This window comes from Octodon degus, unplaced genomic scaffold (genome assembly GCF_000260255.1).
Source record: "Octodon degus isolate 3935 unplaced genomic scaffold, OctDeg1.0 scaffold00002, whole genome shotgun sequence".
Classification (NCBI taxonomy): Eukaryota; Metazoa; Chordata; class Mammalia; order Rodentia; family Octodontidae; genus Octodon; species Octodon degus.
The window spans coordinates 17,675,076-17,695,254 of record NW_004524578.1 but is presented as its reverse complement, the minus strand read 5'-3'; the positions used below and the strand labels follow the sequence as shown (position 1 = coordinate 17,695,254).

The 20,179-nt window shown below is 44.1% G+C and overlaps 1 protein-coding gene across 3 annotated transcripts in view; it reads left to right on the top strand.

The window, feature by feature from the left end:
• Ntrk3 (neurotrophic receptor tyrosine kinase 3) overlaps positions 1-20,179 on the top strand; it is a 394,525-nt gene that overhangs the window by 121,987 nt on the left and 252,359 nt on the right. For all 3 annotated transcript variants that reach the window (XM_023710187.1, XM_004623279.2, XM_004623281.2), the window contains exons 9-11: positions 4,243-4,266; positions 5,677-5,741; positions 6,550-6,652. In XM_023710187.1, coding sequence (XP_023565955.1) covers positions 4,243-4,266; positions 5,677-5,741; positions 6,550-6,652 — 192 coding nt within the window. The remainder of the gene's footprint in view (positions 1-4,242; positions 4,267-5,676; positions 5,742-6,549; positions 6,653-20,179) is intronic.

Genomic DNA, 20,179 nt, shown 5'->3' with positions numbered 1-20,179 from the left:
TAGCATGAGGCTTAGTGCACAGTCAGGGAAGGATAGTCCCTGCCCTCCATCTTCATTTTTTCACCTGAGAAGTGAAGATGATCCCAATAGATGCTGCCCAAGGTGCTATGGGGATTAAATGAAGTAATGCATGCCAAATGCTTAACAGACAGAGGAAAGGCTTAATGGTAGTTGGTTGTGAGGACTCAGAGGATGCAGAGATGAGAACTGGGAGTTCCAGATCTGGTAGTCATTTTCAGGTTAAACTAGTGAGTTCTAACCCATAGTCTTAAGGCATAGTCTACGGTAGTGGTTATGGAGCCCCATTGCCAGAGTTCAAATTCTTGTTGCATCATTTGCCAGCTGTGTAACCTCATGAAGACTGTTTAATCTCCCTGCTTCTACCTTGAAGACAGCAGTGTCCTAGTTACTCTTCTTTCATTGCTGGGACACAATACCTGACATCCAAGTTAAGGAAGGAAAGGTTTTCTTAGCTCACAGTTAGTGGAGGTTTCAGTCCATACTCGGCTGGCTCCAAGGCAGAGTGGCCATGGAAGAGGGCAGCCATTCATGGCAGTGGAAAACAGCAAAAAGGAAAGGGAGGAGCAGCAGCAGCTGAGGCAACTAGCATGCCTGTCTCCCTCCTTTGTATTGTACGCAGATTACCCACCCTGGGGCGGGCATAGCACTCACACCCATGATCCCAGCATTGGATCATGAATTAATTACAAACTCTAGAAGCTGCCCCAATGACTGCATGAGGCTTTTGGGGGGGGGGTACTAGACACAAACCATAACAGGTAGGGAGGATAAGTCCTCTTGAAGGGCTCTTCCTGAGGAGCTGTGGTCTGGGACTGTAGGAGACATGTGTCTTCCATTCAGGACACAGCTAGGTTTATACTCAGGAAGTCCTTGTCACTCTGCTCCATCTTCTCCCAGCCTGCTGTGGGCCCATGGGGAGAAGCACAGCTGGTGCTATCCTCTTCTGGTGTAGACCACCAAGTACCTGCCCCAAGGTAGAGAGCCGCCAAATGACTGCTTCCAAAGCTCATGTGCTCCCTGGATGTAAATGTTTCCTATCTCTGGCAAAGTGTTGCAACATCTACAGGCTGATTTGGAGATTACAGGGTTCACAGTCTCACAATTGGCCAAAACGTTTGGCTGATGTGAGACTGTTCTCTAATAAATGGAAGCCTTATGGCAAATATGCAAATTAGTGGATTTTGCAAATGAACTGGCTCCTGTCTGGGCTCTGGCTCTGAGGCCAAGCCTGGAGCACCCCCAGCTTCTCCTTCTCCCTGTGTCAAGCACTGGGTACCTGCAAATGAGAGAGGATATTCCTGAGGGATATGCTGAGGATTTTGGAGAAAGCCTTGCTTTCCTTACAATAACACAGAACAGGCAGCAAGTGTGCACTGAACCATAGGGAATTTACTGTGAACAGGACCTTCTCTGAGGGACTCCTTCCCAGGAGCCATCCTGGTGGTTAGAGAAGAAAATCTGCTGGTTCCTCCTTAATAGAGCTACAATCATAGCAGCTGTGAGGTCTTAGGCAAGGGCCTAGAAATGGGCAGACCCCAGTGAACTAGTGAGTGGGTGACACACGAGTGAGTGAATGAGCTGCTCTTATTATTTTGGGGATGCATAGTAAGCTGTGGAAGGAGGAGGTGGTGAGGTACAGTGTGATTTTTCTGAAGAGCCCAAGGGTAGTGTGAGCATCACCAGAGAACCCATAGGAAATGGGAAATGGGAATTGTCAGGGCTGGGGTTGAGTTCTGTGGCAGAGCTTGTGTGAGGGTGTGGGTTTGATCTCTAGGGCTAACACAAAATAAATAAATAAATAAAATAAAGACATACATAAGGAGAGAGAGAGAGACAGAGGAAGGGAGAGAGAGAGAGATAGAAAGGCAGGCAGGCAGATTTCTGTGACCACTCAGAATCCAAATCCCTAAGGTGAGGCCCATTAGTCTTCTTTTGAGACAAGTGCTCCACCACTGAGCTATAGTCTCAGCCCCTCTTTCTAATTTTGAAGGATGTTTAATGTATCATTTTGAAATGATTTGGGCATTCCAAAACCAAAGTTACAGACTAGCGCAAAAACACTTCCTTGTGTCCTTTCCTGGCTTCCCTGGATGGCAGCAGCCCACCAAGCACAGCCCAGCGATCCAAAGGACATGAGCACTGCACACCACCACCACCCTCTCACAGCAGTCTCAACTCGCAGGTCCTCACCTCTGCCCCACCGTGGTTTTGTTGTCTGGGATTGGAGTCAGGATTGCTTATTGTATTTAGCTGCCTTGTCCCCTTGGTCTCTTTACATCCGGGACAGTTCCTCAGTCTTTGTCTTTCACAATCTTGGCACTTTTGAAGAATTTACACTGTTATAGACTCCCTCAGTATGGCTTTGTCTAATTTGTTTTTCATGATTAAATTCTGGTTATGGATTTTGGCAGCATCACAGGAGGGGCACTCTGCCCTTTGAGTCTGTCCTATTGGGGAGTGGCTGACACCCGTGTGTCCTACCACTGATGGCGGTGACTTTGTCCCTTGGTCAAGATTGTGTCTGGCAGGTTTCTCCTTTACAAAGTGACTCTTTCCTCCTGTACAATTAATAAGAATAATGATTTGAAACTATGTAAATAGTTCGTTTCTCATGATTCTTTCACATTCTAATTGTAACATTCATTGAGGAGTTCTGCCTGAAAAAGTATAACAGTTATACTTGCCAAATGGTGATTTTTCTATTTCCATTGTTCTGTTTGCATTTATTAGTTTGAAATATGCTGTAAGGAAAACTTGCCTTTATTCTCTCATTTATGTATTCTTTTATATCTGTATCAGCATGGATTCCTGTATTTTAGTCAATAATTCATGTGATACATTTGCTAGGATTGTCATATAAAGTACTATAGATGAGGTAGCATAAAGAACAGAAATTTATTTTCTTGCAATTGAAGAGGGTGGAAATTTGGGATGAGTGTTGGCAGGGTTCGTTTTATCTGAGAAGACACTTTCTTCTTCCTGTATCCTCGTTGGTCTTCCCATGTGCTTATCTGTGTCCCAACCTTCTTATTAGGACTAGTAATATTGGATCAGGGCCACCGTAATGATCTAATTTTAATTTAAGTGCCTTATTGAAGACTCTGTCTCCAAATATAGTCACATTCATAGGTACTGCAGGTTACTGCTTCAGTATATGGATCTTGGGGGGACATAGTTCGGTCCATCACTACCTACTACTCTTATTATTTTGTTGTTCAGATTATACCACAGTTGGCCATTGGGAGCTCCTTTCCATTGGCTCCTGATTTCTCTCTTTAGGTCCTCAGTAATCTTTAATCATTCTCTTACTTTCGGTACCATAAGGTATTCTGGGAATAGCTTGTATTTCCCCTGTGCCAACCCTGAAATTGGCCATTTCTTCAAGAAATCCTCCTCCTATTATCAGAAATTGATAGTGATTACTTTCAAGACAGTTCACTAAATTTGCATTTGAGCTTTTTTTTTTTTTTTTTTTTTTTTGCAGAGTAGCTAAGACCCTGGGTTTGGATTTGAATTGAGCTTTAATATCATCTTAGATGAATGACATTCAGTGAGTTACTTAATTCTGTAAACTTATTTCCTCATTTATTTTAAATGGGGATGATGCTATCAAGCTCTTAGGATGGCTACAAGAACTGAATGATGTCACACAGCTCCAGGTTCAGATCATAATCATCATCTAGTTAAGGATTAGCTTTTATAATTTGGTGAGCCATTTCTGGAGGCCTCAGGTCACATAACACATTTCCATCTGGAGAATGGACACATTCTAGAGGCATTCAAAAGAACTCAGTGACCTACTAGAATAAACTGGAAGCACTTGTTTGCAGACTCTCAACTTTGAGATTACAGCTTGCCCCAAGCTACACCACCTTCCCCAGCACTCTGGGTCCTGCAGGAGGGAAAGTTGTGGACCAGATCTGGATCAGGATTTAAGTCTCCATCTTGTCATGAAACGAACGTGGCTTCCAGTTGCTGGGTGGCCCAACTCCTTTGGAACCAGAAGCTTCGTTTCTCCTTCCCTCTCCCTTTGGAGGACTATCTAAAGAGGCAGTGCAGCACAGGAGGAGGGATGATGTGCCAAGGACTTGGGTGGGTGCCTTGCTGTGGGGACAGGGGTCATGCTGAGTGGGAGAGGTCATGGCTGTTAGGATAATGTAGTGGTCTGTTCTGCTGTGTATTATATTTGTTAGTTACATTTTATTCCTTTTTTTTTTTCAGAGAGTACAGATATCTTTGTCTTTGGTAAGTCTGCCTTGCCTTTTGATTTGAAACTCATTTGATACTTTGGGTCACTATTGAATTCTATCCACTCTCTTTTCTATGCCTTGTTATTTCCAGCCCCACAGCAGCTGGGGGCATCTGAATGAACTGCAAAAAAGGAGTTAGTATAAATTTGGTTCTAGTTGGGCAGTTCCAAGACCATTTTTATTGGGGAAAAAACTGTACCTTAGTTTCCCCGAGGGAGTTTTCTAGGGTGTAACCATGTCAATGACAGATGGAAAAAGGACTTCATGTGCTCTCATTGACCCCTAAATCAGCAACTCAGTTGCTCTTGCAGAGAAAATCTGGGGCCTGCATGGGTGCTGGTCTTTCTCACCTGCTTTAGGAATTCAAGAGTTTGTGCAGAACCCACACTGTGTAGAATTGTAATTTTGCAAGATCTTCTGATAAGCTTATGTGTCCTCACATGAAATCCTGAAGCTGAAATTATAAGTGACTTGGGGCTGGGGCTAGCCAGTCCTAAAGGGATTCAGAGTTTTGCTAGTGAGTTGTGGGAAACTTGTATCTATTCTTTTATCTTCCCCATGGGAAGTAGAAATAACAGCAGCAGTTGATATCATTCTGGTTAATGTCTGGCTCAAGATAAAATACCAGTCCTGTTTAGGGGTACCCCCAGCTGTTTGGCATTGATGTCAATACCTTCTGTGGTCTCTTTAGTTGTCCTTGGTCTTAGGGGACTTGTAATCTCATAGATGTCCTTCAGAGAATTCTGTAATGAGGGCCATTTCTTGCCAAGGGCGTGATTCTGGATGCAGTGTAAACTGAGACTTGGATTTTTATCTGGGGCTTATTGAGCATGGGTAGTGTTCCTGGGAAGGTGGTTCTGTCCTTTCATTTGAGCTACTGCTGCGTTCTGAAATAGGTGTTAGAGGAGGGGATATTGGGTTGTTCATGAATCTACAGGATCGTGTCTCACTGTGGGGCAAAGAGGGAAAAAGGAATGGCATGGAGGTGGCAAAGAGAAGTGAAGGAATGCCCCCAGCTAGTAGTAACAGAATGTCAGCAACAGCTGCCATCTCCAGTGCAATGTGCCTAATCCAGACCCTGGCCAGGATCCCAAGTCATTTTCCTCTTTTCTGTGCCATAGCTCACGGTCATGTGCCCAGGTTATGGGGTGGGGTAGGAGGAGGGCTGGGAATGTCCTTAATACCTTATGGTGCCTGTCCTTGAGCTGCAGCACCAGCCAACTGGTGAGACAGGCACCTGGCCTCTGGAACCCCTGCAGTTCTGGTAGGACAGCCTGTGGGAACCTGCCTCCCGGAGCACCTTCTCCAGCAGGAAGTGTCTGGGAGCCTGGAGGTGGGACAGGGACTGTGGCTGAGCAGCCCATGGCTAGAAAGCTAACTTCCGTTCTTCATGTATGCTTTTCAGAATCTGATGTGAGCCCTACACCTCCTATCACCGTGACTCACAAACCAGAGGAAGACACTTTTGGGGTAAGTCACTTCTTGGTCAGAGGGGCATGTTTACTGGTGTAGTCATTTTCTGGCTTCATGTGAGTTGCTACTTGTCCAAATATTATCTTACCTGGAACTTCAGTACTTTAGGTAGAAAAAAAAATAGCTAAAGGAATGATGAATGATCTCCTTTCAGGCAGTTTAAACCTTCCTTGTTTGATGGGAATAGATCATTGTTTGAGGAAGTCTTTGAGGATCATTTCCAAGCCCCAGGGTTCAGCGGAGAAGAGTCTGAAATCCTCAGTCTGTTAGGCTAGGCCTGGTTCGCAGGGCCTGCTCACGCACAAGCTACCCTTAAAAGCCCAAGTTGCTTAGGGCATCTCCTAGGGTGGCTTTTTCAAACCCTACTCAAGCACAGCCTGAGCTGTCCCTGGGGAGGAGAAGAAAGGAGCCTTCAGAGTACAGATCTTTTAGACCTTCCAGGATAGGAATATTATGGAAAAGATTTCAAGATAAAGATGCAAAATTTTCTTGCTAATTAAAACAATAGAAGAATTGCTTTTGCATCTGCAACATGGCCTCCAGGTGAGAGGGGCTCAGAACATTAAATTATGGAACTTCCTCTAATCAAGTTGGGCAATTTATGTTCTTAAGTGTAAAGCAATTTAGAATTTTTCTTAGAGCCTCATAAATTGTTTCCTCCAAAGACGTTACTAACTCTGTAGCAGAATTCTGATGGACTGTATTTGCAACTGGGGCAGGACTGTTCTTGTCTGGGTACACAGTAAGTGCAAGGTGCTGGGGCTTCCCCAACCATCCCTGACTGTCTGTGTTTGACCCCTAACAGGTGTCCATAGCAGTTGGACTTGCTGCTTTTGCCTGCGTTCTCCTGGTGGTTCTCTTCATCATGATCAACAAGTATGGTCGACGGTCCAAATTTGGGATGAAGGGTAAGGTGGGATGTTCAATCCCAAGGCTGCCAAGGGTTTTCTTTCCACCTCTGTGCTCTCCAGGAAAGCCTCAGGTTGTGTAGTTTAAGTGGTCCTTATGGAGAAAGGCCACAATGAGCCTAGTGGGAACCATAGCATGGACCTCGTGGCTTTACTGTGGCTGTTATAACCACTGCTCAGATGGGCTTGTGAGAACTGAATGATTTGAAAAGAAAGGTGGATTTGAGGCAAAGTGAGGAGGATCTTGGTTTCTTTACTGCTTGGTAAAAAGACTTCTAATTTGAGCAACTTGGTTTTTCTCTCACTAGTGCCTATCTTTGCAGTCAGGGAAGGAGTCAACATAGCTAGATATGGAGTTGAAACTCTGACATTGAAAAACTGCCCATGCTGTATTATCTTAGCACATAGCTCTACACCAAGTCCCAGAATGGATGCCAAGAGCAACATGACTTTTAAGTCTACTGGCTAGATTCTACAACACAGGGTTTTAGGCCTCATTGTGGCAGGCGATATGGTGGTGGGATGTGGCTCTAGCCCAAGGCTGGGTAAGGAGGCTGGTACGAAAGGGGCGAACATGGTGAATTAGCATCCATCTACCTGGTCCTAGAGATGGATGTGACTGAGAGGCTCAAGGGAGTCTAGGTATCAGTTCCAGAGGCAAAATTTAAATCTGAAGATATACTCCTACCTGGGGCTTCCATGTAGGACTCATGTTGAGTGAAATTGGATATGAAGGGACAGTAAAAGATTGCTTAGACAAGGTTGAGACTGGTGTTGGCTAATGAAACTATGATACTTGGAAGGATGAACTTCTATGGCTTCTGCTCAGGAGCTGGTGGCTACACAGGAGGTAGTGGTTCTTGGAATTCTTGTACCACAGGAGAGGACACAAACAGCATTCACAAGGATAGTATCCCCTGAACTACTGTGCAAATGGTCGGGTGTTTGTACATGGCAGGGATTAAGTATTCATATATAGAACTAGCACATAGCTTTTATTATATTCTCAAAAGATTCTGTGCTTTCCTACAAAGCTGAGAATACTAATACCTAAGAAGATACCTGGAGAGGAAAAGAAGGACAGAAACTATGGGGTCAGATTGTACAGTTTCCCAGGGATCTTATACCTCTACACTTTTTGATTTTGATGGCCCTGGATAAATCATAGTGAGGCCAGCCAAGCTTTCTTGGATCATCAGAAATGTTCTGCTCAAGGGAAGTACTTGTGCAGGCAAATTAGAAAGAAGGAATGGAAGTCTGATAATTTAAGCAGGATCAGACCACTCCTAGGCACCTTGATTAGAGATATTTTATCTGCCATGTGTCAAAAAGTATGGGTTTAGATGAGACATCCACTTAATGAGCTCCAAATCTTCAATGTTAGGGTACTCCTTGGGCTCATGGCTTTGAAGACGGGCACTATTATTTTTGCAATGTTTTCTTATCTTGCCAGGGACCTTCCTAGAACTTTCTCTTCGTACAGGAGAAAAGTCAAGATGTTGACCAAAGGGAAGAATGGGGCATTCTTGCTCTTCCCTAGAGGAGGTACTCCACCAGCTGAGACCCTGCAGCATGCTTGGCAGTGCTGGGAGAGCAGATTTTTCCTATTAATTGTCATCCTATTCTGGAACAGAACGTCCCCATGTCGGATGGATTAGGCAGCGCCCTGGGCGGTGCCCCTCTTCAGCAGTCCTCAGAGCCTCTCTCAGCTTCTGCTCCCCTTTCCCAGGCTGAGCTGCTTTTCTGGCCTCTGGTTGGGCCAGGAGATCACATTCACATAGGTGGAAGTGAAATGTCCCCTGTTCTTCACCTTTTTGTATGGCAACTTACAAGAATTAGGCTAGAGTTGGCAGCAAGATGAGATGGTAGAACCATAAGCCTGACTGCTTAGAATTAAGCCTGCAGCTCACTGATCTTTATTAAGCCAGATTGTGTTTAAATCTCATTAGGATAAATAAACAAATGCCTCAGGCTGCATAAAGCTTGGGTTTTCATTGCAGTCTAGGAAAAAGTGTGATAACATGGGCACCAGAAGTCTCCCCATTTTGTTTTAAGCAAACCCTATCTCTTCACAACCACCCCATTCTCACATTTTACTTTTTGAATTTGGGAAAGAATCTTTAATTGTTCTTTGGCTTCTGTGGGTTACTTTCCTTGTTGGAGCCTCTGTTTCTTCAAGTTTAAAGTGAGAATCATACTGCGTATCTAATCTGGTGATTGTGAGTGCTGATATGTAGGGTAATTGGCTGTGTGTGTTAGCCTTTTGTTGTGGTGACAAAGTACCTGAGTAAGTCAACATGTATTGATAAGAAGTTTATTTTGACTCATGGCTTTAGAGGTTTTAGTCTATGGTTTTTTGGTTTCTTGCTTTTGGGCTTATGGTGGTACAGGAAATGATAGAAGCATGTGACAAAGGAGGTCTGCTTACGTTGTGGAGGCTAGGAAGCTACGAGAGACAGGAAGTGGTCATGGTCCTTGTATTTCCATCAAGTGCATGCCCCCAGTGACGTTATTTCCTTCTTTCTACCTTTTAAAGGTTCTACTACCTCCGAAGGCTGGCATCTAAGTCTTGAGCACATGAGCCTTTGGTGAAAATTTCAGATTGAAACCATAACATTGGAATATAAGAGGTCTCCTTGGCTGCCTTTGCCTTGTTCTTTTCTTTGCATGTAAACCTTTATAGGTTCCTTTTATTGTCCTTCCATAGAGGATTTCCTTACCAAGACTTCATCAACTCCCTTCTGTCCCAGATAGCATGTAGTAAAAATGCCTTTATAATACAGAAATCACCATGAATTGACAATTTGTTTCTCACACATCATCTCTCTGTCTTCCTAGACCAGAAGCATTGCATGGCAGAAATCGGGATCACTCAGGCCAGGGATGCTTGAAATTGTGTTCTGTGTTTAACAAATGTGTGTTGAACTTAGCTTGAAGAAACTTTAGTTGTAATCATCAAAAAGAAAAAAAGCACAGATTATACACTAGCAATGGGCTAGTTAGGGCTACTTTGGAAATCCAAGCTGCCTGGGTAGTGGGTTGTTGGGTGGGGGTGGGGGGCAATGTATAAACAATTTCTAACTCTATCTCTGAGGGTCAGAGATATTGTAGATATGCAGAAGCTAGTACTGTAAACTTTGATTCTTTTCAAGAAATAAAAATCATTGAAACATAGAAATATGCACACTTTGGTTCTTGACATTTAGAAAAGCACTCTTACTGTTTTTATTTACATCTGTTTTATTCTTAGAAGAGATAAAACATGACCAACACAATTAAAATCAATTTAGATGTCATCTCTGGCCTTATTCTCATTTTGGTCTCCACAGGCAGCCATTTGCCTGAATTCAGCATACATCTACCTCTTCACTTGTTATAGTATGCATGTATGTATATATGTATATATGTATGCATGTATGTATGCATGTATGAATCTATCTATCTATCTATCTATCTATCTATCTATCTATCTATCTATCTATCTATCATGGTTCTGAGGTTTGAAACAAGGTTCTTCTGATTGCAAAAATAAATTTTGTATAACTCCATCAAACAAATTTTGTATAACTCCATCTCTTATTGAGACAGAGTCTTGTAGAATTGCCCAGACTGGCCTCAAACTTGTGTTCCTCCTGTCTTACCTGCCTGAATAACTGGATTTATAGTAGTGCACCTCTATGCCTGGCTTGTTTTAGTTTTTGTCCGTGTGCATCTAGCTCTGTGGTTCTCTGTCTGCAACCCTGCCCTTCCCTTGTGGGTATCTCCCCAACAGACTTAAACCTACAGACTGCCAAATTAGCACCAGCACTATACACCAATACAGTACCAGTGCTATATGTACACATACATATACACCATATATATATATATATATATATATATGTACATATATATATTTACAAAGTTCATTGTTTGTGTCTGCTTTAACATACGCACATCTGCATTTTGCTTTATTTGCTTGTCACATGTTAGAGATGATCCCATGTTAGTATAAAAATTACACTAGACACCTATTTTATGTGAAATGAATATGCTCTCCAGATTTTATAGAAATGAACTAAAGTGCATTTTCTCAAATTCCCAGGTACTTTTTCAGCTGCTATCTTATATTCAAACTTATGGTGTGGGGAAGTCATGTTAGTGTATGAGCTCATCTTCTCTTGGAATCACAGAGGTTTTAGAGTGGTGCTGGGCATACAGTGGGATTCTCTTTGCTGCTGCTGCAGGCCTCAGTGTGATTGGACAAGTAGTGTTGTGGCCTGGCTGGGACCAATCAGCCAGCTCCCCTGCTGGAGCAGTGCCCTGCAGGAGCCCAATGCCAACTGTTCCTGGCCTCCACTCTGATTGCCAAAATCCAGGGGTGGCCAGAGGGTTGGGAGCTGGGTACTGGTGAGACTCAGGGTAGGGGCTCTTTATTGGAGGCACAGAAATATATAAAAAACATTTCAGTTCTAACAAGGATTTTGTTGTGTCAGTGAGTCCTAGCCCTGAAAGTGAGATGGTTCAAAATTTCTGTTAATTTTATTATCACTAAATATTTTAGGTTAGGCATCAAAAGACCACAATAATGATCTAGCTTGGCTGTCCTGTGTCAAAAGACATTGAGATTGAGACACCAAAGTAACTTGCTCTAGTTGTCTGGTTAGACCATATTTAGTCTAAAACTTCCTACCTTGTATGTAGCCTCACACATTCTCTATGGCAACACAAAGACCTAACTCCCTTATTTTCCCTAACACACACACACACACACACACACACACACACACACACACACACACACAATCAGGAAACACTGCAAGTGTACCCATTTCCATGTTGTCTTCATTTCCCATGTTGTCAGAATGACCTGGTGATCAGTGCTAGCATGTAAGGACAATAGTAAGACTGCCCTAGCTTATGAGGCTGCCAATGCCATGGTGTTATAGGTAAAGAAATCTATGCTACATGCTGTGATAAGTCAGAGCAGAACTCACGAAAGCATGCTGGCTCCGCTTCTCCTTCTACTCAGTGAGCAGAAAGCTTGGTGAAGCCTGGGAAAGGCAACTGGATAGGGAACAAATTGGCTGAGCTCTTTCAAGGCCTAGGGTAATCATCTCTGAATGTGGTTCCTTGAATGAAGCTTTCAGAACAGCCTGTTATTAATCCACTTTTGTTGACCTGGAACCCACTTGGCCTTGGGGAAAGGTAGGAGCTGATGGGGAATTTTTCTTTTTGTTCGTTCCCTGGGCTGAGAAGACTTCATTTGCATCCTTCTGGACACATTAGAGGTCTCCTGGGAGGAGGGTAACAGGAGCAGGCCTACAGCCTATGGGAGGGGACTCGGGAGTAGTGGGCTCAGGCTTGCAATAAGGCTAAGTATCTCTTGCTTCTTATCTTGGCTCTTGGACGCTTGCTGGTGCCTCTAATGGGCCTGTGTGTGAACACTCATAGACTATTCCATTGTAAATTAGACTTACTTAATAGATACTTAAAGCAAAGTGGTTGCCTATTTGATTATGATTGGGAATTATTAACATTTTCCCCATAAGCAGATGGTAGCTGTCCTCTGAGTGGATTGCAGACTCATGCCAGAGTCTTGATTTGGAGGGACTGGCTCTTGCCAGAAGATCTCGGGAGCAGCTACCACATGCACTGAGTAGTCTTGTCATCCCTCTGATTTGACCGCTTGACTGAGGGAATGATTGGTCTTGAGAAGAGTCATTTCTGCCATTGTCTTCTAACCTTGGGCCGCTGGATAGAGAAGGGTTTTTGTTTGTTTTTTTCCAGGTGGGTTGTGGTAGGAGTGGGAAGGATCTTGGACTCCAAAGTTTTGATGCTGCATATTGGAATTATTTCTCAGCTGGGACAGTGTTTCTGTGTGTTTTTAGCTCCATGCCCACAACAAAAGAATAGATTCAAGATGTATGGTGTGGGGAGAGGGATATCTGATGCTATTGTGAGGGGGCCCTGGATGAGGGCACTGTTGGGGTCATATATTCCAATAGCTTCTTTTATACCCTGAGAACTACACTTATTTGATCTGTGTCTGAAAAGAGATTGGAAAGCAGGAGCAGTGGAGGGCAGAAATGCAACTGGGTGAAGGAGCTGGATTTGTTGACTTCTGAAGTATGTCTCTTCTCCCATTTTGTTTCCTTTCTTGACTTCTCTTTCTACTTCCACCTCCACATGGCAAGGGAGGAAGAACGTTTGGCCCCTGCCATGATCTTGTGCTTGGGATTCTTGGCTTGAGACTCCTGATGTAAGATTATCTTTAAACATAATTTTGAGAGTGATTTCTGGCTCCAGTTCCTGCTATTATCTTAACATCCTTGTATGCTCCTAACAAGCATTTATGTGCTCTTTCCCTCTTTTTCTCTTTCTTGACACTTTCAATAGATCTTTCAACCTTCACGTGCCCTAAGTGCTCCTAGCATTTGGCCACGGTTAAATTAATTGGGTAGCTTTGTGGCAGCTGTATGGGGAGCACAGAAGTGAAGTGAAGAGCCTTCTGCATCACTTCCTGTGCTTTGGTCTTCATGGAGAGAGAGGCCTTGGTTACAGCCAGAGCTCCAACCTGCTTTCTGATGACAATAGGATGTTGCGCTCCAGAGTGTGGAGAAGAAGGCTGGGAGGTAGTGTGTGTTTTTCTGGTACGCCTGTGCTGCCCTGTTCTTTTGGGTGGGGGCTCTGCAGGTGTGCAATGAGTCACTGCAGAAGTCTCTGCACAGCCACTGGTGGTTGTACTCAAGCAGACTCTGCCATTCGCTTCTTCTTTGTTTCCCCCTCGTAGGGCTCCAGGGAGCCAACTATTCTTCAGCACCAACTCTTTTCTTTGAAGGGAAATCCCTGGATGTGGAGAGCAGTACAGAATGTCTTTCCTGTGTGGCTACCTACTGGCTGGCTGTTCTTGGCAGCCCTTTGTATCCTGTTCAGCAGGGCCAAGGATGACCAGTATGCTTGCTCTGCAGCCAAGTGATGGACTCTCTGATTCATTTAATTTTGGCAACAGAACACAGTGCTAACTAATCCATGTCACTGCAACCAGCTCCTGCAGGGTTAATGGCCCTTTGGTATTTCAGTTTAGAAGTTCTCAACATTTTGTCTCCTGCCACCCCTGTGACAGATGACAACCACATGCCTTACACTTAACTATGGGTGTGACCTGGCTTTGCCCAAAGTTCTGGGCCCTCCTAGGAAATTTATACTCAAGAAAAATACATTAAAAGATGAGTTAGCAAAAAAAAAAATTAAAAAACAGGGAATGAGAGCAGATCCATATTCATTTGAGTCTTAAAATTTTCTGAACTTTTGTATGTCATTGTCCACTGAAGATCATAGTGATTCACTCACTTCCTAACAGATTCAAATGTCTTAATGTATGGTGATGCTAGGATAGAAAGCCAACAGAGTGTGCTGGTCTTGCCCAGGATGGTTTTTTTCCCTGCAGTCAGGTTGCAGAAACTGCTCCAACAGAACCCGCCTGTTTTCTCTGTGCATTTCCTGCTGTGGGCTTGGGAGCTGCCACTGGCCCAGAGGAGGCGTGGCCATGGGCTTTAGCCAACAAGAACCTGGCATGTGCTGTGGTGTTCCCACCCTGTGTTTATGCAGCCCACTTGCCCATGAGCTCTGCAGAGGGCCCCAGCATGTCCACAGTAGAGCCCTAGAAGCCACCAGCAGCATAGCAGAGAGATGCATAGCTGTTAATTGGGAAGCATGGTTTTGGACTGGGGGAGAAACTACAGGCTGAAACCAGCCATCATAAGCCAAGAACTGCGAGCACCTGCTGGCCTCCATGCTCCACATGCATGGTGTGGGCAAGCTGGGGACGGCAGGGTCAAGGGCGCAGTGCAGTGAAGGAGTTGCCTCCATCCAGCTGTGTTCCAGGTGTGTCTGCCATATGCTTCAGGCCTGGAGCTTCTAGGGGAAGGGAGGAGGAGCCTTAGATTCAGCTGACCCTGTTTCTTGTGTCAGGAGGGTTAATGACACATTCACTCTGTCACTTCCTCTGTACCTCAGTACATTTCAAAAGGGACCACCCAAGCTATTCTAGTGTCTGCCTGATTCTTCTTTTATTTTATATTAATTCTCCTTCATAAGGCACGTAGTGATTTAATAGTTTGTGGAGCCCAGTGAAAGCTGTTCAAAAATTATTAGAATTTCAAGACGGAGGATCGGTGAGATAGCTCAGTGGACTAAGTGCTTGCTTAGGCAAGCAAAGGGACCAGGGTTCAATCTGCAGCACCACATGCCATGCCAGCCCTACCACCCCAAGCACACTGAGCTGGTCACTGAGTCCGGGCATGGTGGTGTGTGCCTGTAATTCCAGCACTGGGGAGGCTGAAAGCAGAAGGATCATTTCGAGTCCAAGCTGCAGAGAGAGGCCCTATACCAAAAAAAGACAGCTACAACAGAGAATCAAATCCCAAGTGTAGGGCTCTCTTCAACCTGGAGCCAGATTACCAATTGTGAGGCAAGCTCTGCTACCTGAATACAAAATACAATATGCTTTTAGGTCCTAGCTGCTTTATCTTTTCCTAAAGCTGGTAAATATTTCCATACTTTTTTTTTTTTTAAAAAAAAGAGAAGCTGAAATTGGAGGTGAATATTTCAGCTGATTTTACTTCTAGTTATAGAAGGAGACACTAGGTATTTATTGAGTACAGTTGTGTGCCAGATACTTAAGTCTTCGTTGAGTCTTCCTAGTTGATTACTATCTACATTTTAGAGATGAGAAAGTGTGCAGAATGGTCAATTTGCTGAACATGACGTACCTGGTAAATATCAAAACCAGGATGTAGAGGGGCTTACCCTATATATTAGCGGCTTGGTAAAATTGTATAAATCCCCAAACCTGGACCACATCCCAGATCATTTAAATCAGGCCAAGGCATTCTTTTTTAATGTCTCAGGTGATGTTATTTTTATTTTTATTTTTTGTTACTGGGAATCAAACTCAGGACCTTGCACTTGCCAGGCAGGCACTGTGCTGCTGAGCTATGGTTCTGGCCCCTTCTCAGTTGATTTCAATGTGAAGCCAAGATTTAGAACCAATGGTCGAAATCTAAGATGACCACGTATATTTTACTATGTCTGTAGGTAGGTTATGCATTTCACAAACTAGGTGATATGATTACCTGGGGACTTTTTAAAATACACATGTGCCTGGGTTCTACCCCATTCCCACTGGAGCAGACTGGGGTGAAGTGGTGGAGCAGCCATCTCTCTAGAGAATTCTGATGCTCCAGGCTTTAGGACCCACCATCTTCTACCTATGTGGAAACAAGGAACTGTGATGTGGCCAGACTTCTCAAACTATAATGTGATTCAGGGAGTGAAGGCATTCTGGCCATCTTGTTAAAGTTGCAGGTTCTCATTTAAAATGTTTGGGAAAGGGGCGAAATTTAAGTCTGTCTTACATCCTTCTAGGGTACCTTATGCTTGCTTTGAAGGGGAGCCCCCATCTTCCTGGGTTGTGTGGAGGTTGCTAACTCAGAGGAGAAGCATTATCAGAAGATAGAGGTCATCCAGGAGCTGGGGTGGAGGGACACCCATGTTTACCATTGCCCAGTGTGTGGACTGAAAAGGAGGATCTTTCTAGAAGGGAACTTGGCAGTTTTTACTGAAATCCTAAAAATCATGGAAGCCTATGTGACTTCAGAAGTGACTTCACTTCTGAAAACTGGACCTAATATATGGACATTTGGCCTATTGTGAGAGATGAAGTTAGCCTGATGAGTTAGGAATTACTCAGATATCTAACAATAAATGGCTGGTTTGGTATATTATGCTTCTGCAATATAATGTAAAACACTGCAGGCCTTTAAAAAAATAATAGTTTTAAAGGTAGATTTTTCACATTTCTTAAAAGTTCCACAGACAAATAAGAAAGCATAACAGTGTAAAAGGTAATATAGTGAAAAGTCTCAGTTTCTCTCTGATTTCCTGCCTCTGGGGTAACCACTATTTTGAGGTCCTTGCATATCCTTCAGAGACAGTCAATGCTTCTACAAGGACATAGTTTCCATGGTGCTTCTACACAAATGCAAGCTTGTATTTACATTGTTCTGTGCCGCATTATCTTTGTTAACAATCTATCTCTGAGATGGTTCCATATCAGTTTATAGAGATCTTTTGCATTCTGTTTTTACAGCTGCATACCAAGAGTGATGTGTTAGAGCAATATTTATTGATATGTGAAAATGTTTACAGCATATTGTCAAGTGAGAAAAGACTGCAAGCAGTTTCCCCAATCCTGTTTTGTTGCTGTTGTAAAATAAAGAACACACACACACACACACACACACACACACACACACACACCTGGGAAAAATACTGGGACTGCATTGAATTACAGATGAGAATGTAAACAGTTGTTATATTTAGGTGGTTGGATTGTGGATGCTTTCGTTACTTCATAATCTGTGTTCATTATCATGATTGCCTTCCAACTATACTGTATTAAGCCTTAAAAACAAAGCAGAGCTGAGCTCCGCCAGGCTGGGGGACTCCTGGGGATGATAGGCTCTCCCTCCTTCACAGGCCCAGAATCCTGTCACCACCCACCAGAGTCTGGGTGGTTCTTCCTGTGATGAACTGGAGGTCTGACACCACCTAGCATAGCTCACTACAGACACCAGGTGTCCTTATCATGTGTTGTTATGGTTTAGGTTGAGAATGTTCCCCAAAGGCCCCAAGTGCCTTAGGGGTTTTAGGAAGGGGTTTTAGGAAGGTGAATAAATCTTGGAGTGCTGTAGCTGCTGACTTGCTGTTAGGCAGAGGGCCTGGTAGGAAGACATGGTCTTGGGCCTGGGGCATGGGTGCGGATGAGCCGCGAGCATCTATTTCCCGCCCCTTCTCTGCTGCTTCCTGGCCACCGTGAAGGGAGCAGCTTTCCTCTGTGCTGGATTTCCCATTACGCTGATTCTTTTTTTGAGCCTGCCAAACATGGACTGAAGCTTCTATAACCAGGAGGTAAAATAAACCTCTCCTTCTTTAAGTTGTGGGTGTTGCGGGTATTTTTTCCCAGTGACGAGAAAGTGACTAAAGCCATGTGTTTAGGCCACCTGCTTCAGCGTCATTGATGGCTGTGGAGGCTGAGTCACATCTCAGTTCCTGGCCACATCTTCTGAATATGATTCTCCTGAGTAGACTCTGGGAATTTGTACTCAAAAAAAAAAAAAAAGCCCCATGATAATGATGCTCATGAACATTTGAGAAACTCTGATGTAGATCAGAACCAGTAAACTTTTACATGAAGGGCCAGGTAGTGAGTCTTTTACATGTTGTCCTTCATAGAGCTTCAGCTACAATCACTTGATGCTGCTGTAGCAGAAAAAGACAGTGCGCAAATGCTTGTCCATGGTTTTGTTCCAATAAAACTATGTACAAAGCTAGTGCTGAGCTAAAGTTAGCTCACAGTTGATAGTTTGGGACTCCTAGTGTAGTTGATCTGTTACCCTGCAACTATGAATCAGAAGGTGAGGAAATGCCTACGACATCCTTATATTTGAAGAAGCAGGCCACATAAATAGCTGCCACTGTGTATTATGTGCTTGGCACTTTTTAGATGCAATGTAAAACTGAAAAAGCAGGCATAGTAGCTATGATCTGTTTTGTACCAACAAAACACTTGAAGGAAACAAGTGATCAGCCTAAGCTTACATGGCCAAGGGTGTGGGCTGGAATGTACACACATTCAGAGAGGGAAGCTCTGATGCTGAGGTCCTTGTTCCCTCTGCCCCTGGGAAAGAGTAATTTCAAAATCTGTGTGGAGGGCATTAGGTGTTTACAATGTTCATGTCCCCAAGCTGTGGAAGCATAGTCAGAGCCACAGACTTGGATGTGGTATGAGTACTGGTTGACCTGGCACCTCAGAGATGCCCCAACTGATTGGAGTCCCAAGCAGTCTCAGGGTCTACCTGGCACTGTGGGCAGTGCTCATGCAGGCTGAGGTGGCTGGATTCACTGTTTGGAAGGATAGGGCTGAGTACTGTTGCCATAGGAACAGCTCTGGCCACCTGCTGGACAGTTCTGAGTCCTGCTGCTGCGGATTCCTGAGTTATCCACTACTTTGCTCAAGAGCCTTTAGGCCTAGCTGGTGACAAACTTCCTTGTGGCCCTCCTCCAAGGACCACCGAGTTTCCAGGAAGCCTATGTTCAACACTTGCCCTGCTTAGAACCCATAGACATGGTGGTTTCTTCCCTGCTTGCAGATAGACCTGAATAAGAGTGACAGTGTTAGTGGCAGACAGAAGTGGCCTTTTGCAGATGGGGTCTTGGCTTCCTTTTCCTTTCTCCCCATCCAAGTCTTTCTGAGCCTGAGGTACTTCCTGAGTCAAGAGGTAGGCAACATCTTGGCCAGATTCAGCCTCTTACTCTGGTGGTCCAGCTCAGTGGTTTTTTGAAACAGCAGTGTGGGTGATGTTGATTCCCTCTGAGGTTATCATAAAATTGCCAATGCTTAACATTCACAGAGAGCCTGGTTTGCCTTGAGCAATGGTGCATTACATAAAATCTTGAATGTTTTGGTTGCTCATTATATTAACTGAGATAATGGACACAAAATAGAATTTGGAATCCGGTACCCAGAACACCGTAATTACTCAACCAAATGGTAGCTAATTGTATAATGAGCACCATTGTTATGACAATCAGTATCCTCACAGCAATCCTCTGAGGTCAGTGTTGTCATCCTGGTTTTTACAGATGAGCTCAGATTCTGGATATGTAGGGTCAGCAGATCTCTCTGACTGCCAAGCCATGCGCCATCTTTATATATTTTGTGTTTCAAAGCCACAATATAAGAAGACCATGGCTGCTAGAAGCTTAGAGGGTCGCCATCCCAGGGACCTATAGAAAGCCCCGAGCAGATGGTTCTCAGCTTTGCTTTATCATCTGAAAGCCTCCTGTGCGCTCACAAACCAGGGGCAAACTTCTGGAGCTAACAGCCGCATGCTTTTCTCTTATCACTTACTAAGCTGCTTATGCAGCCTTAGGCAGACATTTGACTACAGGTTAATGTAGCCTTTTATGGCACTAGTCCTGGCCCTTCAATCCTAACTCTTCCTACTCTCCTGTCTCTCTAATACTACATTCTTCCTGAAACAACACAGTGGGTTCCAGTGTAACCCCATTTCTGCATTCCACTTGGGGTCATGCCTCTACCGCCTGCCTTGGGAGGTGTTGACCTAGGACCAGACCGACAGCTGAGGCAGGTGCAAAGCAGCAGCATGGAGAGCAGCCTTGATTGAAATACCCAAGGGACACGTGGGGTAACCCACCCATCACCTGTATCTTAGTGCATATCCTGTAAGCCAGAGACTTAGAAGTCCTTGCCAATACCATCTCCCCTTGGCCATTGTCACCTTCTCTACCCCTCCTTATTCTTGTACCATGCTCGGACGTTGAGGTGACCTAAACACAATGAGGTGTAACCTAAAATTGCAGTAAATATTTAATTTAAATAATGTATTATGATAAGACACATTGCCACTAGTCCCTCTAAAAATACCCCCCATACATACTTATCCCATTGCTCTTGGCACT